The sequence below is a fragment of the Pongo pygmaeus genome, chromosome 17, assembly GCF_028885625.2.
Source record: "Pongo pygmaeus isolate AG05252 chromosome 17, NHGRI_mPonPyg2-v2.0_pri, whole genome shotgun sequence".
Taxonomy (NCBI): domain Eukaryota; kingdom Metazoa; phylum Chordata; class Mammalia; order Primates; family Hominidae; genus Pongo; species Pongo pygmaeus.
Genome location: NC_072390.2, coordinates 35,919,670 through 35,946,427, shown reverse-complemented (window position 1 = coordinate 35,946,427; position 26,758 = coordinate 35,919,670). Strand labels below are relative to the sequence as shown.

Here is a 26,758-nt window from a genome sequence, read left to right as displayed (position 1 = left end):
GCGTGCCTGTAATCCCAGCTACTCAGGAGGCTGAGGCAGGAGAATCACTTGAACCCAGGAGGTGGAGGCTGCAATGAGCCGAGATGGTGCCACTGCACTCCAGCCTGGGCAACAGAGTGAGACTCCATCTTGGGAAAAAAAAAAAAAATAGCCAGGCATAGTGGTGCATGCCTGTAGTTCCAGCTACTTGGGAGGTTAAGGCACGAGAATTGCTTGAACTTGGGAGGTGGAGGTTGCAGTGAGCTGAAATTGCGCCACTGCATTCTAACCTGGACAACAAAGTGAGACTCTGTCTCAAAAAAATTTTTTTTTTCTTTTTTTTCGTGGTAGATCTTGCTCTGTTACTCAGTCTGGTCTGGAACTCTTGGCCTCAAGTGATCTTCCTGCCTCAGCTTTCCAGAGTAGCTGGGATTATAGACATGCCACTGCATCTGGCAATCTTGGTCCTTTTAATCTGGAAACTCATGTTATTCAGGTCTAGGAAAATTTCTTGAATTCTTGATTTTTTTTTTTCCCCAGTGCTTTTTTTCTATTCTCTGAAAGGTCCAGTTAATGGCGGGTTGGACCTCATGGCTCGTCCTCTAATTTTCTTTCTTTTTTTTCTCCCATGTGCCATCTTAGTCATTTTGATCTACTTTATAGGAGAGCTCCTTGTCTTTACCTTCTGATGCATCTGTTGACTTTTTCACTTTTTTCTATAGTGTTTTTAATTTTCAAGAGTTCTTTTTTGTATGCTGTTCTTGTATATCTGTTTCATGACAAATTAGCTTATTTTTAGTTTTTGTCTCTAATTTTGTCTTCAAAGCTAATTTTTTCCTGTTTTTTCTTCGTATTAAGGTTTTTCTTGTATTTATGGTGATTCTTGTTTAACTGTTCATGGTTAAAAGTGATTGGAAATTGTGTGTATTTGGATGGTGGAGTGGCTGGTAGACTCCTGATTATAGGGTGTGTGTTTGTGTGTGTGTCTTAGTGATTATAGGTAGACCTTATCAGTATTTTTAGGTATTTTCTCTAGGGCTTGCCAAATTCAGTAGTACTCATCTTCAGAACGATCAGTAGAACACAATCTTTCCACTTCCTTAGTAGAAGGTATAGGCTTGGTTGCTATCCTCTAGGAGCCTTTGAGTAGGCAAAGAGGGTTTTGAATGAACAGAGTGGGTTTCAGCAATCAGTGTGTATATTCCTATTTATTCCTTCTGTTGTCAGTATGATACTTCCATCCTCAACTGTGCCTGTTAAGCCTGTAGCCCTTCTGTTTCACTCCTTCTAGAGATTTACACCACTAGTCTTCTGAGTGCTAGTAATGGGAATGGCAATCTGGGAGTCTGTTTGCTTTTTTTTTTTGAGACAGAGTCTCGTCCTGTCGCCCAGGCTAGAGTGCAGTGGTGAGATCTCGGCTCACTGCAAGCTCCGCTTCCCGGATTCAAGCAATTCTCCTGCCTCAGCCTCCCCAGTAGCTGGTACTACAGGCACCTGCCACCACACCCAGCTAATTTTTTGTATTTTTAGTAGAGACGGGGTTTCACCATGTTAGCCAGGATGGTCTCGACCTCCTGACCTAGTGAATCCGCCCGCCTCGGCCTCCCAAAGTGCTGGGATTACAAGTGTGAGCCCAGCCTTTTTTTTTTTTTTTTTAAAAAAAAGATGGAGTCTTACTCTTGTTGCCCAGGGTGGAGTGCAATGGCATGATCTCAGTTCACTGCAACCTCCGCCTCCCAGGTTCAAGTGATTCTCCTGCCTCAGCCTCCTGAGCAACTGGGATTACAGGCATGCACCACCATGCCCAGCTAATTTTTTTGTATTTTTAGTAGAGATAGGGTTTCACCATGTTGGCCAGGCTAGTCTTGAGCTCTTGGCTGCAAGTGATTCGCCTGCCTCGACCTCCCAAAGTGTTGAGATTACAGGCGTGAGCCATTGTGCCCGGCCCTGTCTGCTTTTTTGAGTCCCATTTTCTTTTTTTTTTTTTTTTTTGAGACAACAGTCTCGCTCTGTCGCCTAGGCTGGAGTGCAGTGGCACAATCTCAGCTCACTGCAACCTCCGCCTCCTGAGTTCAAGCGATTCTCCTGCTTCAGCCTCCCGAGTAGCTGGGATTACAGGTGCCCGCCACCATGCCCAGCTAATTTTTGTATTTTTAGTAGAGACAGGGTTTCACCATCTTGGCCAGGCTGGTCTTGAACTCATGACCTCGTGATTCACCTGCTTTGGCCTCCCAAAATGCTGGGATTACAGGTGTGAGCCACCGCACCCGGCCTTTTGAGTCGTATTTTCATCCCCATTTCTATGGAGTCCGATACTGCCAATTCCTGAGTCTTGGGTATAAATAGATCTTCTCAGTTTTCCACATTTCTACCTGAAGATTCAGATTTTCTTGAACCTACTAAGTCAATTATTTGTCCTTCTCTGTAGCATCTGTACTTCTACATTTTTATCATCTACTCTCTTGTTCTTTATCCTTTGGGTTTATGGCTTTGTCTTGGTTTTTTATTTACTTACTTATTTTTAGATATGGGTCTCACTCTTTTGTCCAGGTTGGAATGCACTGGCATGATTATAGCTTACTGCAACCTTCAACTCCTAGGCTCAATAATCCTCCTGTCTCAGTCTCCCAAGTAACCTGGACTATGGGTGCATACCACAATGCCTGGCTAATTTTTAATTTTTGTAGAGACAGAATCTTGCTATGTCCTCCAGGCTAGTCACAAACTCTTGGCTTTAACCTTCTGCCTCAGCCTCTGGAGTGGCTAGGATTACAGGTGTGAGCCACCACAACTGGGTCTTGTTTTGTTTTAGTCCCTCTATTGCTTTTTTTTCCAGTAGGGTTTGAATCAGAATAGAGGTAAATGTGTTTGCTTAAATCTTCCTTCTTTAACTGTATTTCAGTCTTTTTCTATGTATATAGTTATCTATGTGCTTTGTTTTTTCCCCAAAATAGGATTTTACTTTATTGGTTTAACCCATTTTATGCTTATATTATGAATTGTTTTCGTACTTTAAAACTTTTTTTCACAACATGAATGAATGCCTACTAGTCCATTGGCTGCATATAGTTGACTGCAAATTAGAAATACTAAAATTAAATACTGTACGTGTAATATGAGCTTTGAGGAAATAATGACTAATGGTAGGACAGGATGAAATTATGGAGCGTTATGTTTGATGAGAGCTGAAAGGATGATTACATCTTTCCTTTGTCCTTTTAAACATTAAAAAAAACCCTTTTTCTTTCAGGTGCTGTATAATGTGTTAAGAGCATATTATAAGGAATGGTTTTGTCTAATTTTCATGAGTTATGGTGGCTGAGACATCGAGTCTATATTTTGGGGCAAAAACTGTAAGTAAACCTCAAGGAATACACTGATTTTCAACTATTCTATTCTTATATAAGACAAGTTATTGATTATTCATAGGAATATACTTGGGATACTTCATTCTGTTAGCCTTAAGTGTACTGACCAGATATTTCAAGAGGAGGAGTTAGATTTTACTTAAATCAAGGTTATTTCTGTGTAGTATTAGCATTGCCATATTTCATGGATTGTACACAACTTTATTTTTGTTTTTTAATTTTTCAGAAATGGCAGCACAAAAGGAAATCTATATTAATAGAATATTTTGTTGAACAAAGGAGGTTAGATAAGAGCTGCAAACCAACAGACTCAGCAAACAAGGAAAGAAACGTGTTAGCCATAAGACATGTTTCAAGTGAATCGAAGTCCAATAACTGTAGACTTCAGAAGAAAAAAGTTTTCAAAAATTTTATCAAAACAGGTCACTGATAAATAACTCCTCCAGTAATAGGGCTAGGCCTGAAACCAAAATTAATTAAAAAATTAACAAAACAGATTGAACCTGAATTAAATTTCTTTTGATAAAAAAACTTGTTAAAAATAATCAAAATTTTCCTCAAATTTTTATTACCTTGTCCAAAGTAAAGCAAGTATCTTTTAGCATTCATGCCAGCTTTTCTCATGTTCTAGGAATGACAGAAACCTTACTTGAAGCAAACTAGTATTTTTGTTGAAAATGCATATCAGCATCAGTTAAAGTTGATTTTTCAGACCTGCTCCTCAGTAATAGTACTAGCTAATCAGCATTCACGCCTACCAGGACACAAAAATCCTCTTCAAAACTACTCAGAAAAGAAAGTCATTACTCAGGAATGATGTCCATTCAGGAGAAATCAAAAGAGAATTCCTCCAAAGTTACTAAAAAAAGTGAAGATAAGAATTCAGAAACAGAAATTCAGGATTCTCAAAAGAATCTAGCAAAAAAATCAGGTCCAAAGGAAACTATAAAATCACAGGCTAAATCTTCCAGTGAAAGTAAAATAAATCAGCCAGAATTGGAAACACGCATGAGTACAAGGTCATCAAAGGCAGCATCTAATGATAAAGCTACTAAATCCGTTAATAAAAATACGGTGACTGTGAGGGGACATTCACAAGAATCTACAAAAAAGAAATTATCTCAGAAAAAATTAGTACATGAAAACCCTAAAGCAAACGAACAGCTTAACCGGAGATCACAAAGGCTACAACAATTAACAGAGGTTTCAAGAAGGTCGTTACGCAGTAGAGAAATTCAGGGTCAAGTTCAAGCAGTTAAACAGAGTTTGCCACCAACTAAAAAAGAGCAGTGTAGCAGTACTCAGAGTAAATCTAATAAAACACGTCAAAAACATGTGAAGAGAAAAGTACTGGAAGTAAAGTCTGACTCTAAAGAAGATGAAAATCTAGTAATTAATGAAGTAATAAATTCTCCCAAAGGGAAAAAACGCAAGGTAGAACATCAGACAGCTTGTGCTTGGAGTTCTCAATGCATACAAGGATCTGAAAAGTGTCCTCAGAAGACTACTAGAAGAGACGAAACGAAACCTGTGCCTGTAACTTCTGAGGTGAAAAGATCAAAAATGCCTACTTCAGTGGTCTCGAAAAAGAATGAGATGAAGAAGTCGGTTCATACACAAGTGAATACTAACACAACACTCCCAAAAAGTCCACAGCCATCAGTGCCTAAACAAAGTGATAATGAGCTGGAGCAAGCAGGAAAGAGCAAACGAGGTAGTATTCTCCAGCTCTGTGAAGAAATTGCTGGTGAAATTGAGTCAGATAATGTTGAGGTAAAAAAGGAATCTTCACAAATGGAAAGTGTAAAGGAAGAAAAGCCCATGGAAATAAAATTGGAAGAGACCAATGTTGAAAGACAAATACTTCATCAGAAGGAAACAAATCAGGATGTGCAATGTAATCGTTTTTTCCCAAGTAGAAAAACAAAGCCTGTGAAATGTATACTAAATGGAATAAACAGCGCAGCCAAGAAGAACTCCAACTGGACTAAAATTAAACTCTCAAAATTTAACTCTGTGCAGCACAATAAGTTGGACTCTCAAGTTTCCCCTAAATTAGGCTTATTACGAACCAGTTTTTCACCACCAGCTTTAGAAATGCATCATCCAGTGACTCAAAGTACATTTTTAGGGACAAAGCCACATGATAGAAATATAACTTGCCAGCAGGAAGAAATGAAAGAAATTAATTCTGAAGAAGTGAAAATTAATGATATTACAGCAGAAATTAATAAAACCACAGAAAGCTCTCCTGAAAATTATCATTTGGCTAATGAGATAAAACCTTCTGACCCACCAGTGGATAATCAGATGAAACATTCTTTTGATTCAGCATCAAATAAGGTAATCTGTTTTTATTATGCACAATAGAGGTGCCTAAATATTTTCTGTAAGAAATGTCTTTATAACATTTTAGCATAAGAATCAAGTCATAAAAGATTGAAGAGTTGTTTAAGTTCTCCTGTTAAGTTGTTAGCGAGAGTTTTATTCACCCAGTCTTGTTGTGATAGAACTTTAGATGTCTCACATTTACTTGGGGTGCTTCTCATTGTTTCCTCATTTTTACTCTTCATTTTTATTTTATGTAAGCATAAGCCAGTTGAATTCCAGCTTTTCTTTTAAATTTAACACACTGATTTTCCTATTAATTATAACCATAGAAAGTATGTTTCTTAGGGACTACTTTTTTTTTTTTTTGAGATGGAGTTTCGCCCTTGTTCCCCAAGCTGGCGTGCAATGGCACAATCTCGGCTCACTGCATCCTCCACCGCCCGGGTTCAAGCCATTCTCTAGCTTCAGCCTCCTGAGTAGCTGGGATTACAGGCATGCATCACCATGCCTGGCTGATTTTGTATTTTTAGTAGAGACGGGGTTTCTCCATGTTGATCAGGCTGGTCTTGAACTCCTGACCTCAGGTGATCCATCCGCCTCAGCCTCCCAAAGTGCTGGGATTACAGGCGTGAGCCACTGCACCTGGCCTTTAGGGACTACTTTTGACCTAAATATTAAAAGTAATTTCAACTAGGACTAATCAGCCTTTTTTCCTACTGGATATAATTTAAAAGTTAAACATCTTTAAGGAGATGACCTTTGTGGCCATTTTGAATAGTTGGCAAGTAGAATGTCTGAGAGGTATAAATAATTCAGTTTTCAGCCTAAGAATAAAATTGTAGTGGCCAAGACTCTGAAATGGAAAAGTAAATTAAAAACCAGAGTCTTGTATCTGGAATAAATTTTGATTATCTAAGAAAGTAGTTTTAAACTTTATGAAAGCGTCTGAGCCCTTTTCTTTCTAAAGTAAATTAAATGTAGACTACTAATATATAAAACCAATAAGCAGAAATTTTATATGCATAGAACCCTGGAACTCTAACATAGATCAAACTCATTTATTTGTACTGTTTAATTTTATAATAAGAAAACTTGAGAGTGGAATGTGATTTAGGCAACATGTTTGGTGGCACAAATAGAATTAGAATCCAGGTGTTCTAATTCTTAGCCCAGCATTCTTTCTAAAACAACATACTCTGAACATTAGAAATCATTTGAGCAAAAAAAGTCATCATGAATAGAGAAAAAGTCAAATCATTTCAAAGTTTTGCAAGTGATTTAAAGTTCTCTTTTGAGACATTTTGTCTAGGAGCAAATGTGAGTGAGTTAGGAGTCTGGGCTTTATTCCAGAAGCCATGAAAATAGATCAGTGTCTATTATTTTTCTTAAAGGGAGAAGACACCATATTGTACTCTCAGATTTTGTTTTCTATATAGATAGGAATGCAAGCATCAATTAAAAGATGATTGTTCAGAGAGATTTTACCAGTCCGTGATAGTAATTAGAAATAAGTAGTGAGTTGTAGTATGAGTAATAAGTTGTGGCCTCTTGCAGAGATGTAGTGGCTTTTTATTCAGGATTGTGTCTCCAGATACAGTTGGAGAGTGTGTCTTTTAACTGCTTGCTGCATAAATGCCTGTCAAAACTCAGAAGGCAGAAAGTTTATGGAGAGTATATTGATAGATATGAAATCTAATTCATTCCTTTGTACTAAACTCTACTTGAGTGAAGATGTTTATGTAGACCACATTATTTTGACCTTTGATAACATTGCTTTTACTGAAAGATACTTTGAATTTATGCAGCCCCTCTGTTTGGAGGAACATTACAAGAAACCATCCTGCCGGGCATGGTGGCTCATTCCTTTAATCCCAGCACTTTTGGGAGGCTGAGGCAGTTGGATCACCTGAGGTCAAGAGTTCGAGACCAGCTTGGACAGCATGGCGAAACCCCATCTCTTCTAAAAATACAAAAAATTAGCTGGGTGTGGTGGTGCACACCTGTAATCCCAGCTACTCAGGAGGCTGAGGCGGAAGAATCATTTGAACCTGGGAGGTGGAGGCTGCAGTGAGCCGAGATCACGCCACTGTACTCCAGCCTGGGTGACAGAGTGAAAGTCTGTCTTCAAAAAAAAATATGCTAAGAAATTTGTTGCTATGTTAAAAATCTTATGGTTTGAAATTCTGGAATATTGCAAACATTTAGAATATAGCAGAGATTAACATTACTCTCATATGTCTACCACCCAGATTTGACAAAAGTTAACATTTAAAAAAAGTTACTGAAAATCCTTTAAAGTTACAAAAGGTACATTACAGGTGTAGATAAAGACCGCGACTCTTTTTTTTTTGAGATGGAGTCTCTGTCGCCCAAGCTGGAGTGCAGTGGTGCATCTCGGCTCACTGCAAGCTCCGCCTCCTGGGTTCACGCCATTCTCCTGCCTCAGCCTCCCGAGTAGCTGAGACTACAGGCGCCTGCCACCACGCCCGGCTAATTTTTTGTATTTTTAGTAGAGATGGGGTTTCACCCATTAGCCAGGATGGTCTCGATCTCCTGACCTCCTGATCCTCCCAACTCGGCCTCCCAAAGTGCTGGGATTACAGGTGTGAGCCACCACGCCTGGCCGAAGACTGCAACTCTTTATTCAATTTACCTGTCTCCCCATAGTTAAATGTGCTCCTAAAGTGGATGTGGATCTTTTCAGTTTTTATTTCTGTGATTTTATGTGTATATAAATTCATAAAGAATACTTAGCTTTGTTTGTGTTTCAGTGTTTTACAAAAATACTAGCACATATGTTTTTGTAACTTGGCTTTGTGTAATCAACATTATATGTGATACTTATTGATACCTGGGTATTTTTAAAACTATAGGAATATACCACAAGTTTATCTTTTCTTCTATGAAAAGACTTTCACCTTGGGCCAGGCACAGTGGCTCATGCCTGTAATCCCAGTATTTTGTGAGGTTGAGGTGGGAGGATCTCTTGAGCCCAGGAGTTTTAGACAAGTTTGAGCAACATAGTGAGACTCTCTCTCTACAAAATAATTTAAAAATTACCTTGGAGTGGTAATGTGTGCCTGTGGTCCCAGCTACTTGGGAGGCTGAGGCGGGAGGACCTCTTGAGCCCAGGAGGTTGAGGCTGCAGTGAGCTGTGATCATTTCACTGCATTCCAGCCTGGGTGACAGAGTGAGACTCTGTCTCAAAAGAAAAAGAAGACTTTCACCTTTCAGATTGTTTCCAATTATTTTTCACTAATCTCAACATTTTGACCACTGTCACAGAGTGATCAGGAAATGTGGTGGTGACCATATTGGTTCAGGACATTTCAGTGCCTGCTACGTTCAAGGTGCCGTGCTGTGCTAGGGCTATAGAACGTGGGTGGGTTTTCTGCCCTTAAGGAGTTTCCATTTCCATTTCCCTGAGATAGCCACTGTTGATGGAGTTTGGAGTATTTTTTTCTTTTTTGAGACGGAGTCTTGCTCTGTCGCCAGGCTGGAGTGCAGTGGTGTGATCTTGGCTCACTGCAACCTCTGCCTCCCGGGTTCAAGTGATTCTCCTGCCTTAGCCTCTTGAGTAACTGGGACCGCCACCACACCCAGCTAAGTGCAATGGCACGATCTCGATCTCGGCTCACTGCAACCTCTGCCTCTTGGGTTCAAGTGATTCTCTTGCCTCAGCCTCCCGAGTAGCTGGGATTACAGGTGCCTGCCACCACACCTGGCTAATTTTTGTATTTTAGTAGAGATGGGGTTTCACCATCTTGGCCAGGCTGGCCTCGAACTCCTGACCTCAGGTGATCCACCTACCTGAGCCTCCCAAAGTGCTGGGATTACAGGTGTGAGTCACCATGCCCGGCCCCACGCCCAGCTAATTTTTTTGTATTTTTGGTAGAGACAGGGTTTCACCATGTTGGCCAGGATGGTCTCGATCCCTTGACCTCATGATCCACCCACCTCAGCCTCCCAAAAGTGCTGGGATTACAGGCGTGAGCCACCACGCCCGGCCTGAAGTATTTTCTTTTGTTATTTACTAATTGAGTATCTGCTTTGGCAAGGTTCTGAATTAGAGGCTATTGGGAATAAAAAGGTAAATATAATATGGTTGTTGCTTTTAGGCTTTATAGGTAAGTCAGACACAAATAACTGATTGAAAATAAAAAGTGATAAGCACATGAAAGAGATTTAGACAAAGTAGATGAAGAACAGCTAGAGAAGATTGGGAAAGGCTTTATGGAAGAGGAGGAATGAGTTGAATTTGTATAGGGGGAAAGATATTCTGGATCAGCACTATCCAGTAGGAATATAAATGAGCCACATACATGATTTAAAATTATCTGGTAGCCACATTAATGGAGTAAAGAGAAATAGATAAAATTAATTTTAATATCTTTTATTTAATCTGTCTTTTTTTTTTTTTTTTTTTTGAGATGAGTCTAACTTTGTCACCCAGGCTGGAGTGCAGTGGCACTATCCTGGCTCACTGCAACCTCCGCCTCCCAGGTTCAAGTGATTCTCCTGTCTCAGCCTCCCGAGTAGCTGGGATTACAGGTGCCTGCCATCACGCCCAGCTAATTTTTGCATTTTTAGTAGAGATGAGGTTTCACTGTGTTGGTCAGGCTGGTCTTGAACTCCTTACCTCAAGTGATCCGCCCATCTCGGCCTCCCAAAGTGCTGGGATTACAGGCATTAGCCACTGTGCCTGGCTAATGGGTGCTTAAGTTTTCAAAATCTGGTTATGCTTTCAACACATTTCAAGTGATGCCACATTTTAAGTGCGCTCACTAGTTAGATGTGGGAGTGATGACCATATTGGACATTATAGTCTAGGCGGACGAAACTTGGAAAAAAGGTATAGAGCCGGGAAACTATTGAATATATCTGTGGGAGAGATATTTCCTTTTTTTGAGATAGGGTCTCACTATGTTGTCCAGGCTGGCTTCAAACTCCTGGGCTTAAGTGATCCTCCCCTTTTAGTGAGCCTTCTGAGTAGCTGGGACAACAGGCATGCACTGCTGTACCCTGCTTGTTTTTAAATTTAGCACGAAGGGTAATAATGGGCCCTGATGCTGAGAGGGTAGCTTGTAGCAAGATCATGGGGAGACTTCATGTCTGTATTAATTACTCCAAATAAAAAGTATCTTAAATTTTTTTAGTATGCTAAAATTTACCGAAAGTGTATTTAGATAAAACCCAAAGTTGATATAAAAATTTTGAATTATATGTGTTCAGAATTTCAGCCAATGTTTGGAATCCAAGCTAGAAAACAGTCCAGTGGAAAATGTTACTGCTGTTTCGACTCTGCTCAGTCAAGCAAAAATTGATACAGGAGAGAATAAATTTCCAGGTAATACTTTGGAAATATTATTTGGATTTCATAGTCTTCAGTGACGTTTTTGTCAGTATTACAGAAAATGTTATGTACCAAATAGGGTTGTTAAATTCTTTTTAACCATTGCTGTATTTTTCAAATACGTGATTATCATGACTATCACCTATTCTTTCAGAATTACTTCTGTTGACTGGTTTAAAGTACCTAAGTACTACCCTTTGACTCCCTACCAAAAGTTCTTTTGTTTTTTAAACAACTTTATTTGTGACTTACTTTCTTGAGAAGTGTTCTTAATGAATTGCATAAAATAGTGGTAGCAGCTTATTTCTTAAGTACTTTATTATTTGTGCTTTACCATTTCAGGTTCTTATCTTTAACCCTTATTTACTCAGTTTTCCATCTGAATGATCCTATCTCTAAATTAAGGATTTAATAAGTGCTGCAAATTGTCCACTTTGCAAATTGTCCAAAAGCTTTAGTTTTGGAACCTTGTGAACTTTTTTTTTTATAACACATTATTTGGGCCGGGCGTGGTGGCTCACGTCTGTAATCGCAGCAGATCACTTAAGGCCTGGAGTTCGAGACCAGCCTGGCCAATGTGGTGAGACCTCCGTTTCTGTTTACTAAAAATACAAGAAAAAAATTAGCCAGGCGTGGTGGTGCACGCCTGTAATCTCAGCTACTTGAGAGGCAGAGTCAGGAGAATTGCTTGACCCTGGGAGGTAGAGGTGAGCCAAGATTGCACCACTGCATTCCACCCTGGGTGACAGAGTGAGAATCTGTCTCAAAAACCAAAAAACCAAAAGAAAAAAAATTATTTGAACTGTTGGATGAGGATTTGCTCACTTATATTGGGTGAGACAGCAGAGGGTATAGAAAAGAAATCTCTTAATTCCTGTTGTTTCTCTGCTAAAGGAAAGGTATACATGGAGCAAAATGTTCGGATAATCATTGACATGATTTAACTTTTTCTCTGAGTTGGGGAAGAGAGAATGTAATATAAATATGAGAAATGCATTTATTCATTAGAAAATAAAAATGGATTGCTTATTGCCTTTATTTATTATTCTGACTAAAATTCCAGAGACCGTCTTTTTTTTTTTTTTTTTTTTTTTTGAGGCGGAGCCTCGCTCTATCCCCCAGGCTGGGGTGCAGTGGCGCGATCTCGGCTCACTGCCACCTCTGCCTCCCAGGTTCGAGCAGTTCTCCTGCCTCAGCCTCCTGGGCAGCTGGGATTACAGGCACACATCACCACACCTGGCTTATTTTGTATTTTTAGTAGAGACAGGGTTTCCCTATGTTGGCCAGGCTGGTCTTGAACTCCTGACCTCAGGTGATCCGCCTGCCTTGCCCTCCCAAAGTGCTGGGATTACAGATGTGAGGCCACCGTGCCCAGCGTCTTTTTTATTTTTATTTTTTTAAACAAGAAAATGTTTTCATTTATTTCTACTTAGAGATTGTATAATTATGCAGGCATCGAAACAATTTCCTTATTATTCAGTCCTAATAATTGTTGGTTAAATTAGAGGCAAGCTAATCTACCATTACATCTCTTTGCAGCTTTGTAGTCTGAGTATGAGACAGCCTTTCTGCCTTTTGTCTGAAGAATGGTATCTAGGAAGAAGGTTCTAATTTTATCAGATGGTCTTTATTAAAAATAAGTCATTTAATGCATTGAAGGTTTTTTTTTCTTTATGTATAGTGATTTTATCCATTAGATGGAAAACTAGTATAAAACTCAATATATAACCCACCTTCTTGATTAAGTTACAGGTTCAGCTCCCCAACAGCACAGTATTCTCAATAACCAGACATCTAAAAGCAGTGATAACAGGTAAGCTATTAATTAAATTTTAGAGCTTAAGGGTTTTAACTTACAAGTTTTGAGTTTAGGGGATTCTTCTCTAAAAAGTTATGCTAGTAACCCTCAGTTTACCTACAGATTCTGTTTTCATTACAGCTTTTTCTATGCCTATAAATACTGTTTACTATGGACATTTTTTCTACCCTACTACCTCATTCTTTTTATTTATTTATTTATTTATTTATTTATTTATTTATTTATTTATTTATTTTAGAGTTGAGGTCTTGCTCAGTTACCCAGACTGGAGTGCAGTGGCACAATCACTGCAGCCTTGAACTCTTGGGCTCAAGTGATCCTTCTGCCTCAGCCTCCCATGTAGCTAGGACTATAGTGTGGCGCCATACCTGGATAATTTACAAAAATTCTTTTTTTAGAGACAAGGTCTTGCTATGCTGCTCAGGCTGGTCTCGAACTCCTGGCCTCAAGTGATTCTCCCACCTTGGCCTCTCAAGTCTCTGAGATTATAGGTGTGAGCCACAGTATCTGGCAGCTACCTTATTCTTCTAAATTCTGCATTAAATTTCATTGTGTGACTTTACCGTGGTTTAACAGTTCTATACTTTATGAACATTTTGGATATTTCTGGTTCATATCTATCCAGAAAAGACAAATCCTATGTTAAACACATATATCTTTGCTTACTTGTGTGTCTGTATCTCATAGCTATAGAACTTATCCCGCATTGCCAGACTTTCCTCCAAAGTGGTTGGGCCTGTCTCAATAGTGTTCGAGAATGCCCTTTTCCCTAGACTTCTAGAAATACTGGGTATTAGCAACATGTAAGAGTGTTTTAAGTAAGGTTAAAAGCTTTTTGTTTTCTTTTTAATGTCAGAATTAAATAGATCTGACTTATTTTGCCTTTTGGATTAACAACAAACAGTATTTAGTACAAATTGGAATGACTTAGATAGCTAAAACTATAAAACTTAAAAGCATATTCAAACTGTGGTAAGTGTTGCCTTTTTTTTTTTTTACTGAAAGTTAGTTTTTGTTTTTTTACTGAAAATTAGTTTCTGTTTTTTTACTGAAAATTAGTAATTTTCTTTCCCCCTTTATTTTTATTATTATTATTATTATTTTTTTTTGAGATGGAATCTCGCTCTGTCACCAGGCTGGAGTGCAGTGGCGTGATCTCGGCTCACTGCAACCTCCACCTCCCAGGTTCAAGCAATTCTCCTGCCTCAGCCTCCTGAGTAGCTAGGACTACAGGCGCACGGTGCCATGCCCGGCTAGTTTTTATTTTATTTATTTATCTTTATTTTAGTAGAGACAGGGTTTCACCGTGTTGCCCAGGCTGGTCGCAAACTCCTGAGCTCAGGCAATCTGCCTGCCTTGGCCTCTCAAAGTGTTGGGATTATAGGCATGAGCCGTCACACCAGGCCTGCCCCTTGATTTTTAAAAGGTTTTTCTCCCTCTCTTGAAGCTGAAATTTATCAGCGTTGTGTAGAAAATAAGTTACTTTTGCCGGGCGCGGTGGCTCACGCCTGTAATCCCAGCACTTTGGGAGGCCGAGGTGGGCAGATCACGAGGTCAAGAGATCGAGACCATCCTGGCTAACACGGTGAAACCCTGTCTCTACTGAAAATACACACAAAAAATTAGCCGGGCGTGGTGGCGGGCACCTGTAGTCCCAGCTACTCTGGAGGCTGAGGCAGGAGAATGGCATGAACCCAAGAGGCAGAGTTTGCAGTGAGCCGAGATCGCGCCACTGCACTCCAGCCTGGGTGACAGAGTGAGACTTCGTCTCAAAAAAAAAAAAAAGAAAATAAGTTATTTTTTCCCCTCCAATGATTTGAAATGACTTGCATCTGTAACATTTAGTTATTTTATTTTTTTAAGGGAGACACCACGAAATCATTCTTTGCCTAAGTGTAATTCCCATTTGGAGATAACAATTCCAAAGGACTTGAAACTAAAAGAAGCAGAGAAAACTGATGAAAAACAGTTGATTATAGTAAGTATACAACTTGACCATTTTGGTGAATTGTTGTTAGAACCATCTTAGTATATTTCGTGTTGCTGTAATACGATATCTGAGGTTGGTAATTTTTATAGAAAAGAGGTTTATTTGGCTTATGCTTCTATGGCCTGACATCTGCATCTGGTGAGGGTCGCAGATTGCTTCAACTTACGGATGAAAGCAGAAAGGGAGTGAGCTCATGTGCAGAGAGACTATGTGGTAAGGGAGGAAGCAAAAGAGAGAAACCAAGGAAGCCAGACTCTTTTTTTTTTTTTTTTTAACCCTGCTCACCCCAGCAGGAGAGCATTCGAGGGCATTAACCTATTTGTGCGGGATTCACCTCCATGACTCAAACACATCTCACTAAGCCCCACCTCTAAACACTGTCACATTGGAGATCAAATTTCCCCGTAAATTTTGGTGAAGATAAATCATATCAAAATCATAGCAGCATTGTATTTATGCAGGGTTTTAAAGAATAAATTCATTCACTTTTGCCAAAGAGCCTTTTTGTCATAATAAATTTTATTATGAAAAATGTTCCCAGGCCAGGTGCAGTGGCTCATGCCTATAATCCCAGCACTTTGGGAGGCTGACGCGGGTGGATCACCTGAGGTCGGGAGTTTGAGACCAGCCTGCCAAGCATGGTGAAATCCTGTCTCTACTAAAAATACAAAAATTAGCCAGGCGTGGTGGCAGATGCCTGTAATCCCAGCCACTTAGGAATCTGAGGCAGGAGAGTTGCATGAACCTGGCAGGCGGAGGTTGCAGTGAGCTGAGATCGCGCCATTGCACTCCAGCCTGGGCAGCAGAGCGAGACCCTGTCTCAGAAAAATATTCCTGGTGTTATTACAACTCCCTTCTTAAATAGTGACTTTGTCTTGTAACAATAATTGTTTTCATACTTCTACTTTTATAACAAATTGTGATACTTTATTTCACATCTGTTACTTTCTTAGATTTGTCATTTGATCACTACCTCCTTTCAGTAGTTGATTTAAATGTTAAAATAACATGGAACTTGTCCAGGCGCAGTGGCTCATGCCTGTAATTCCAGCACTTTGGGAGGCCGAAACAGGCGGATCACCTGAGGGCAGGAGTTCAAGATCAGCCTGACCAACACAGAGAAAGCCCATCTCTACTAAAAATGCAAAATTAGCTGGGCGTGGTAATGCATTCCTATAATCCCAGCTACTCGGGGAGGCTGAAACAGGAGAATCCCTTGAACTCAGAAGGTGGAGGTTTCGGTGAGCTGAGATCGCGCCATTGCGCTCTAGCCTGGGCAACAAGAGAGATACTCCATCTCAAAAAAAAAATAATAATAATAACATGGAACTTAATGTATAAAATGATTTTGAATATCTGTATTGCAGAATACATTATTATTTTAAAATTACATTTTAAATTACAGGAAGATAAATTGGAAAAGAGGAGATATTTTGATTGATAAAATCTAACTTGAATGAGTGAATATAAAAAAATTAAGGCACCCAGAGTACTAGGAACATTTATGTAGTTACAGTCAACATAATCAGTAGGATTTTTTTTTTTAAAGATAGGGTCTCACGCTGTCACCCAAGCTAGAGTGCAGTGGCGTGATCACAGCTCACTTGCAGCCTCAACCTCCCAGCCTCAAGTGATCTTCTCACCTCAGGCTGCTGAATAGCTGGGACTAACAGACATGCGTCACCACACACAGCTAATTGTTAATTTTTTTGTGTGTGTGTGAGATAGAGTCACCCAGGCTGGAGTGCAGTGGCACAATCTTGGCTCACTGCAACCTCTGCTTCCCGAGTTCAAGTGATTCTTCTGCCTCAGCCTCCCTAGTAGCTGGGTTTACAGGCACGCACCACTGTGCCTGGCTATTTGTTGTAAAAGTAGAGACGGGGTTTCACCATGTTGGCCAGGCTGGTCTTGAACTCCTGACCTCGTGATCCAGAGTGCTGGGATTACAGGCGTGAGCCACCTCAGGTGGCCCCCCAGACTTTTAAGACATTAAAAAATGGAGTGGGTCAGGTGCGGTGGCTCATGCCTGTAATCCTAGCACTTTGGGAGGCCGAGGCAGGTGGATCACCTGATGTCAGGAGTTTGAGACCAGCCTGGCCAACATGGCAAAACCTGGTCTTTATTAAAAGATACAAAAATTAGCTGGGCATGGTGGTGGGTGCCTGTAATCCCGTCTACTCAGGAGGCTGAGGCAGGAGAATCACTTGAACCCAGGAGTGGGAGGTTGCAGTGAGTCAAGATGGCGCCACTGCACTCCAGCCTCGGTGACAGAGCAAGACTCTGTCTCAAATTAAAAATAAACATAAAAAAGTCTAGCTGGGTGCAGTGGCTCACACCTGTAATCCTAGCACTTTGGGAGGCCAAGGCAGGAGGATCACTTGAGCTCAGTTCTATACCAACCTGGGCAACATGGTAAAATTCTCTCTCTACAAAAAATATAAAAATTAGCCAGGTGGCGAGGCGTGGTGGCTCATTCCTGTAATCCTAGCACTTTGGGAGGCCAAGGCAGGTGGATCACCTGAGGTCAGGAGTTCAAGGCCAATGTGGTCAACATGGTGAAACCCCATCTTTACTAAAAATACAAAGAATTAGTCTGGTGCAATGGCACGCTCTTGTAATCCCAGCTACTTGGGAGGCTGAGGCAGGAGAATTGCTCGAACCTGGGAGGCAGAGGTTGCAGTAGCCAAGATCGTGCCACTGCACTCCAGCCTGGGTGACAGAGTGGGACCTTGTCTCAAAACAAAAACAAACAAAAATTAGCCAGACATGGTGGCACATCCCTGTAGTCCCAGCCTGGGTGACACAGTGAGACCGTGAGACCCTGTATCAAAAAAACTTTTTCCTCTACACGCTAGTAGTATAATTATTGCAAATACGAAATATATATTAGTTCTCATTCATAGAGTATTTCCTATTTGGGGCTTTAGGACTGAGTTTGTAATGTTAAAGCTATTTGTCAGTTTTTTAAAAATTGTTATATGCTGTGGATCAGGTTACTAAAGTGGAAACATTTCTTAGTAAAATTACATGCAGATTTCAAAGATTACCATGTTATTTTTAGTAATTAACATTGAATGTTATTCATTGTAGATTAAACAATTCTTACTTTATGCTCACACTATAGCCTTAGAGGCTGATATTCTGGAATAATTCTTTTGGGAGGAAAAAAACTTTTGTGTGTTTTTTGTAAATAGGATGCAGGACAAAAAAGATTTGGAGCAGTTTCTTGTAATGTTTGTGGAATGCTGTATACAGCTTCAAATCCAGAAGATGAAACACAGCATCTGCTTTTCCACAACCAGTTTATAAGTGCTGTGAAATATGTGGTAAGTGGAATTTGTGAATTCTGAAATGCAAAAATCAGACAATTAGGTGGGTCTCTTAATGAGATGAGTTGCCAAATTTAAATTACTGAAAAATTTATGTTTTTAAGAGATAATAGTATGTACGAAGCACATGTAGTATGTATACTGGCTTTTTAAAATCAAAGCCAAACATAAAAACCAGCTAATTTATTCTGACTGGTTTATGTTGTGGGATTTTGAATTTAAATTTTACTTTTCTGAAGTAGTGATTGTACTTGTCAGAAGTAATGCTATTTAACTTGTATGTTTTTTTAAAAAAATTTCCTTTGATTTCAGTAATTATTTACTGTTGATAAATCTATTTAATATTTACATTTCTTGGCACAGTTTTATACTGGAGATTGATCATGATAGGTATTATACCAAGTAGGTTGTTTGGAGATTTCCTTTACCTTCTCTTTGTTATCATGAGGGTTTTTCTTTATAAGATTAAAAAAGAAAAATTCTAGAAAATTAAGACCTCAGAATTTGTAGTATACTAAAAAAATAAAAATAAAAATTCCCACAGAGTAAATCTGTTTTAGTACAAAATATATTTTTTAATGTAAGTGCATTTTAGGCATAATGGGTATTAATATTTGTGGAACTAGCAAAATTTTTTTTAGCAATTTTGAACCATTTCAGATATCTTGTGAAAATAGTAATTTAATTGAATTGCTGTTTACCCATATCTGAAATGGAATCTCTTTTTATTGTATACATGTTACCTTCAGTACTGTACACTCACATTAATAAGACCTCCAGGATATCTGAACTGAGATCACCAATTCATTTCATATAAATCTTTATATAGGTACCAGATACTGGATTATTTAAAGGTCTTTATTGGCCTCCGTTAAATTCATATGCTTGTATTAATACTTACCTTCGGTTGAAGGGTTTGTATTCATTGTTTCATCCATCCAGCTACTTCTACCCAGGATAGGGTGAGTTTTTACTTTTTTGGTTCTCTACCTGTGGTCATCCTTTATATTTCTTATTTCATCTGACTTTTCCACACACTCTCTCCTACCACTTCACCAAATATAAGGTGCGTGGACATAGAATGTCTATAGCTGGATATTGTTTTATCATTTGAAATTTGTACTTTTTCAGTTTGGCTATGTTAATATCCTTGCATTGTGAAAAGAAAAATAGTTCTATCAGGAAGCTAAATTATAGAATACTTCTAGGACAAAAATAGTTTGGTATATTTTATATACAAACCTCGTAGAGGAAGTTAGTTCAAGTAAATTCTACTCAGTGTACATTATTCAATTCTGGTGATCATTTAGTTTCCTAAAATTATAAAAACATTTGATTTCAAAGTCTTAATTCTTCACCTTAAGGAAAATTCTTAATTTCTGAGAGGAAGAGTAAATAAATCAATCAGGAAATATCTGCTCTACTCTTCCAAGATGTCAGGGAAGTTGATTCATGGAACAAGGTGAAGTCATCATCTTCCAAACACATTCTGGCTCTCTTGCAAAGCTGCAAAGCAATGTAGCAACCTAGGGAAGATTATTTCTTGCCCCAGCCGGACCCCTCCTCCAACCCCCACTTGATGGGACAGAGCCATGGGTTATTTTTTTCATTTTTGAAATAAGCTCAAGAGAAGGAATTGAGTTTAGCAGTTGGCCATTCTTTGCTGTTTTCAAGGTCGATATTATCTTTTGCTGTTTTCAAATGCAGGTATACATAGAGTCTAAGGAAGAGACTCTTCCAAAACATTGTGGTATTCTATAGTGTATGGAGAGAAGAAGAAAACGTACCTATCTTAAAGCTGTTCTGCTGTGATCACAGTTCTAGATTTTGGGTTGTGCCTTTAAAACATCTATTGGGCTTTTCATTTTATGCCTTTCATAGACATTAAGTACTCACAAATGCTTGACAAAATATCTTAATTTTATTTAATGCCAATTTTATCTGTTAGGTTTGTCTGTTGGTGAGAAGTATATAGAAGAAGTCATTTGGTACTCTGGTGTTAATTCATGTTAAATTGTTAAATGGACAGTATCAGGAACTGGAAATAAAGTTTTGTTCTACTTAAGACTAAAAATAGTATAAATTAGAAACAACTAGTTTTACTTAAAACAAATTTTTTTTTTTTTTGGAGACAGAGTCTTGCTCTGTCACCCAGGCTGGAGTGCAGTGGTGCAATCTTGGCTCACTGCCTCCTCCACCTCCTGGGTTCAAGCAGTTCTCCTGTCAGCCTCCCAAGTAGCTGGGACTACAGGTGCATGCCACCATTCCCGGCTAATTTTTGTATTTTTAGTAGAGATGGGGTTTCACCATATTGGTCAGGCTGGTCTTGAACTCCTGACCTCAGGTGATCCACCCACCTTGGCCTCCCAAAATGTTGGGATTACAGGCGTGAACTACTATGCCTGGCCAAGATTTTAATCAAACATTCTGTAGAAAATAAGATAAGTACCTTTTTCTTTGGGTAAAAATTTTTTCGAGGCAGATTAATAATCTGGTAACAATTGGAAATGGCTGAAAGTCGTATTTTCAAAGGTTAAAATAAAAGGTAGATAATTTTTTCTTACTGTATTCTTTCATTTTACCCCATCTGCTTGGCTGACACCATTTGGGGAAATGAATTTTATTTGACTTATTAGAAACTAGGAAGCAGCCGAGGCAACGTGTGGAACCCCATCTGTACAAAAAAAGTTAGCTAGGCGTGGTGGCATGCGCCTGTAGTCTCAGTTTCTCGGTGGGGCTGAGGCAGGAGGATCGCTTGAGCTTGGGAGGTTGGCTTGAGCCCAGGAGGTTAAGGTGAGCCAAGATTGCATCACTGCCTGCGTGACAGAGCAGGACCCTGTTTCAAAAAAAAAAAACCCAAAAAACAAAAAAGCCAAAAAACTATTTAGGAAGAAACCTCTTAATGCTTTCAGGTGGAGTCTGGACTCTGGTTTAGACCTAGGAAACTACTTTAGTTTCCTTCCAGAACTAAGGTACTCTTCCCTAAAGATGTGAAGAGAAAGCACGAGTTCTCTCCCCTGGCGTATTGAGCCACGTTGCGAGGCCAGGAAACTGCCAGAAACCTATCAGGAACCTATCAGGAACTCAGCTATATTTTGAGCTTTTAGTAATGCGAAAGAACAATGTATGGGTTCTTGGCTGAGAAAAACTCAATCCTTTTTTCCTGTATTATCCTTCTTAACTCCTTTGAATTAATTCACGTCTGAGTGAATGCTGTGTGGAGAGCACTACTCTCGGGGCTATGCCCTTTCCTTCAAGTTTAGGAACAAAGTCTGAAAGAAATGAAAAGTGAATAAAAGATCTAAGTAACCATTAAAGCAATAAATCAATATTAAATATTTAACTAAATAAATCATACATTAGCTTTGCAACTTAGAAGTGGTCAGCATGGTTTGTTTTCATAGACAGGAAAGAGTTAAGATTTGATTTTTAAAATGAACATAGATAGTCATCTATGATTGGTAACAGTACAACTAAAGAAAAAGCTTAACATTTTTGTGAGGAATAATGAGTAGATCTTTTTTACTGAATGAGGATTTTTGTGGATAATGAGACTAGAAAAATACAATCAAGTCAAATTGTGATACTTTGATTTTGAAAGCTATATGGACTTTATTCTTTCTGTTCTTTTAAGTTTTGAAGAATCTCGAACATTTTGAATGATAAAAATTTAAATAACGTTAAAACAATATTTTGATGAAGTGTAGGGAGAGAAGTAATATTTCAATGGCATATATAGAGAGTAGTATACATATTAGGTGTGTATAGTGCTGAATTACTATGGCATTGGTAGAAATAGGAAAGAACATTGATGAGAAACTTTGAAGAAAGAGTCGACAATACTGGTCACAGTGGCTCATGCCTGTAATCCCAGCACTTTGGGATGCCGAGGGGGTGGATCACTTGAGATCACGAGATCAAGACTAACCTGACCAACATGGTGAAACCCCATCACTAGTAAAAATACAAAAATTAGTCGGGTGTGGTGGCGCACGCCTGTAATCCCAGCTACTCAGGAGGCTGAGGCAGGAGAATCGCTTGAGCTGGGAGGCGGAGGTTGCAGTGAGCCGAGATCGTGCCACTGTACTGCAGCCTCGGCAGCAGAGCGAGACTCCATCTCAAGGGAAAAAAAAAAGAAAGAGTTGACAGATCTTTGATTGGCTACAGAGCTGTGCTATCCTGTGAAGTAGCCACTAGGCTACATGAAATTAAAAATGCCCTTCTTCAGTTGTACTATCCAGTGCTTAAAAGCCACACATTGCTAGATGCTACTGTGTTAGGTGGTATATAGAATGTTCGCATCATCACACAGAACGTTCTCTTGGATAGTGCTGTTACAGAAAGTTGAGGAAAGAAGTTACATGTGATTAAATTTTTGATTTAGGGAAACCATAATCCAGTAACTCTTGCTTAATCTTTATTTTTTTATGTGAAATTTGAGTGCATATAATTTAATTATGTATACTTTTTCTTTATTCCTTTTCAAGATTATTAGGAAAAAGAGGAAACTGGGCATTAGAGAAAAGAGAAGTGAATAGTAGTAGAGCAGGATTAGAGATTTTTTTTCTGATTTTTAAATTTCATTTTTATTTTGAGTCAGGATCTTACTCTGTTGTTCAGGCCAGAGTGCAGTGGTACAATTATAGCTCACTGCAGCCTCAAACTCCTGGGCTCCAGCAATCCTCCCACCTCAGCCTCCTGAGTATCTGGCACTAAGTTGTGTGCCACCATGCGTGGCTAATTTTTGTATTTTTTGTAGAGACAGAGTTTCACCATGTTGCCCAGACTGGTCTCGAACTCCTGAGCTCAAGCTATCTGCCCACCTTGAGTTCCCAAAGTGCTGGGGTTATAGGTGTGAGCCACTGCGCCCAGCCTGTTTTATTTTTTGAGACAGGGTTTTGCTGAGTTGCCCAGGCTGGAATGCAGTGGCGCGATCATAGCTCATTGTAACCTCAAACTCCTGGGCTCAATCTTTCTCAGCCTCCTGCGTAGCTAGGACTATAGGCACAGGCCACCAGGCCTGGCTAATTTTTCTTTTTCCTTTCGGGACAGTGTCTCACTCTGTCATCTAGGGTGTAGTGCAGTGGCACAATCATGGCTTACTGCAGTCTCAACCTCCTGGGCTCAAGCTATCTTCCTGCCTCACCATCCTGAGCAGCTGGCACTACAGGCGAGTGCCTCCACATCTGGCTAATTTTTAAGTTTTTTGTAGAGATGGGGTTTTGTTTTGTTGCCCAGGGTGCTGAGATTATGGGTGTAAGCCACCATGCCTGGCCTAGACCTGTTTTAGATCCACAACAAAATTGAGCAGGTAGTACAGAGAGTTCCCGTATACTCCTTAATTCCACACGTGCATAGCCTCCCTCACTGTCAACATCCCTTATCATAGTGGTACATTTGTTATAATTGGTGAACCTACACTGACACATCATTATTTCCCAGAATCCATGTTTCGTATTAGGATTTTCTCGTATATTCTGTGGGTTTTGAGAAATATATAATGCCATGTATTCACCATTATGGTATCATACTTAATAGTTGCACTGTGCTAAAAATTCTGCTTTGCTTATTTATCCCTTCTGCCTACCTTAATCCCTGCCAACCACTGGTCTTTTTAATGTCTCCATAGCTTTACCTTTTCTAGAATGTCAGAGTTGGAATAATATAGTATGTAGCCTTTTCTGATGGGCTTTTATCACTTAGTAATATGCACTTAAACATCTCCCGTGTCTTTATTTATTTAGTTAGTTTGAGACAAAGTCTTGCTCTGTCACACAGGCTGGAGTGCAGTGGCGTGATCTCCGCTCACTGCAACCTCCATTTCCTGGGTTCAAGCAGTTCTCCTGCCTCAACCTCCCGAGTAGCTGGGACTACAGGCGTGTGTCACCACACCCGGCTAATTTTTTTATTTTTTATTTTATTTATTTATTTTTTGAGACGGAGTCTCACTCTGTCCCCCAGGCTGGATTGCAGTGGCGTGATCTCTGCTCAGTGCAACCTCCGCCTCTCGGGTTCAAGCGATTCTCTGCCTCAGCCTCCTAAGTAGCTGTGACTGCAGTTGTGCACCACCACTCCTGGCTAAGTTTTGTATTTTTAGTAGAGACGGGGTTTCACTGTGTTGGCCAGACTAGTTTCGAACTTCTGACCTCAAATGATCTGCCCCCTCAGTCTCCCGAAGTGCTGAGATTCCAGGTGTGAGCCACCACGCCTTGCCTAATTTTTTATTTTTTTTTTTTTAGTAGAGATGGAGTTTCACCATTTTGGCCAGGCTGGTCTTGAACTCCTGACCTTAAGTGATCCACCCGCCTCGGGCTCCCAAAGTGTTGGCATTATAGGTATGAGCCACTGAGCTGGGCTCTCATGTCTTTTTATGGCTTTGAAAGCCCGTTTCTTTTTAGCTCTGTGTGATATTCCATTGTCTGGATGTATCACAGTTTATCCATTCACCTACTGTAGGATATCTTGGTTGCTCCAAAGTTTGGCAATTATGAGTAAAGCTGCTGTGTATAGGTTTTTGTGAGGACATGTTTTCAGCTCTTTTTGGTAAATACCAAGACGCTTGATTGCTGGATCGTATGGTAAGAGTGTGTTTAGTTTTGTGAGAAACTGCCAGACTCTCTTCCAAAGTTGCTGTATTCTTTTGCATTTCTATCAGCAATTAATGAGAGTTTGCCTTGCTTCATATCCTCACCAGCATTTGGTGTTACCAGTGTTCTGGATTTTGGCCTTTCTAATAGGCTTGTAGTGGTATGTTACTGTTTTAATTTGCATTTCCCTATTAATACATGATATGGAATATCTTTTCATGTGTTTATTTTCCATTTGTATATCTTCTTAGGTGAGGTCCTTTGCCCATTTTTTATTTTATTTTAATTTTAATTTTTTCATCAGGCTGTTTTCTCATTGAGTTTTAAGAGTTCTTTGTATATTTTGGGTAACAGTTTTTTTTGTGTGTTTGTGTGTGTGTTTTTTTTTTTTTTTTTTTGACAGAGTTTCCTTCTTGTTGCCCAGGCTGGAGTGCAGTGGCGCAATCTCGGCTCACTGCAACCTCCACCTCTCGGGTTCAAGCTATTCTCCTGCCTCAGCCTCCCGAGTAGCTGGGATTGCTGGCATGTGCCACCATGCCCAGCTAATTTTGTATTTTTAGTAGAGACAGGGTTTCTCCGTGTTGGTCAGGCTGCTCTCGAACTCCCAACCTCAGGTGATCCGCCCACCTCAGCCTTCCGAAGTGCTGGGATTACAGGCATGAGCCACCGTGCCCAGCCAGGTAACAGTTTTTTAATCAGATATTTCTTTTGTAAGTATTTTCTTCCAGCCTGTGGCTTGTCTTCTCATTCTCTTAATAGTGTCTTTTTCAAAAAAAGTTTTGTTTGTTTGTTTTTAAATAAAAATAGAAATGGAGTATTGCTGTGTCATCTTAGCTTATTTCGAACTCCTGGGTGCAAGTGATCCACCTGCCTTGGCATCCCAAAGTGCTGGATTACAAGCAAGAGCCACCGTGCCCAGTCCAAAAAATCCTGTTAATTATACACTTTTTCTTTTTTGAGACAAGGTTGTGCTCTGTCACCCAGGCTGGAGTGCAGTGGTGTGATCACTGCTCACTCTATCCTTGACCTCCTGGGCTCAAGCAATCCTCCTATCTTAGCCTTCCTAGTAGCTGGGACCACGAGGGTACACCACCGTGCTTGACTAATTTTTTAATTTTTTGTAGAGTTGAGGTTTCCCTATATTGCCCAGCTTGGTCACAAACTCCTGAGCTCAATCAGTTCTCTTGCCTCTGCCTCCCGATGTGTTGGGATTGCAGGTGTGAGCCACCATGCCTGGCCAACAGTATCTTTTAAAAGACATTTTAAATTTTAATGAAGTCCAGTTGATCGGTTATTTCTTTCATGAATTGTGCCTTTGGTATACTTAAAATGTCATTGCCATACCCAAGGTCATCTAGTTTTTCTCCTATGTTATCTTATATTTCTGCATTTTATGTTTAGATCCATTTTGAGTTAATTTTTGTGAGAGATGCAAGGTCTGTGTTTAGATTACTTTTACATGTAGATGTCCAGTTCAGCACCATTTGTTGAAAGGCTATCTTTTCTCCATTATATTGCCTTTTCTCTTATATCAAAGATCAGTTGACTTTTTATGTGAGTCTGTTTCTGGGTTCTCTGTCCTGTTTCATTGATCTGTTGTTTCACCAGTACCACTGTATTAGTCCATTCTCACGCTGCTATAAAGAACTGCCTGAGACTGGGTAATTTATAAAGGAAAGAGGTTTAATTAACTCACAGTTCTGCATGGCTAGGAAGGCCTTAGGAAACTTAAAACCATTGCAGAAGGGGAAGCAGATTTGTCCTTCTTCACATGGTGGCAGGAGAGAGAAGTGCCGCGCAAACGGGGAAAACCCCTTTATGAAACCATCAGATCTTGTGAGAACTCACTATCACAAGAACAGCAGCATGGGGGTAACTACCCCCATGAGTCAATTACCTCCCACCGGGTTGCTCCCATGACACGTGGGGATTATGGAAACTACAATTCAAGATGAGATTTGGGTGGGGACACAGCCAAACCATATCAACCACACCGTCTTGA

The 26,758-nt window shown here is 39.7% G+C and overlaps 1 protein-coding gene across 15 annotated transcripts in view; it reads left to right on the top strand.

Moving 5' to 3' along the window:
* The window catches only part of ESCO1 (establishment of sister chromatid cohesion N-acetyltransferase 1), a 73,227-nt gene that overhangs the window by 20,288 nt on the left and 26,181 nt on the right, over window positions 1–26,758 (top strand). For 6 of the 15 annotated variants that reach the window (XR_008495395.2, XM_063653478.1, XM_063653482.1 and 3 more), the window contains exons 3-8: window positions 3,230–3,332; window positions 3,574–5,690; window positions 10,911–11,025; window positions 12,778–12,844; window positions 14,714–14,828; window positions 18,035–18,166. Coding sequence is in view for 13 of the 15 variants with exons in the window: in XM_063653478.1 (XP_063509548.1) it covers window positions 4,161–5,690; window positions 10,911–11,025; window positions 12,778–12,844; window positions 14,714–14,828; window positions 18,035–18,166 (1,959 nt within the window). In the remaining 2 variants the exon portion in view is untranslated. The remainder of the gene's footprint in view (window positions 1–3,229; window positions 3,333–3,573; window positions 5,691–10,910; window positions 11,026–12,777; window positions 12,845–14,713; window positions 14,829–18,034; window positions 18,167–26,758) is intronic. The other 9 variants (XR_008495396.2, XM_063653480.1, XM_054460347.2 and 6 more) reach the window with 5 other exon arrangements.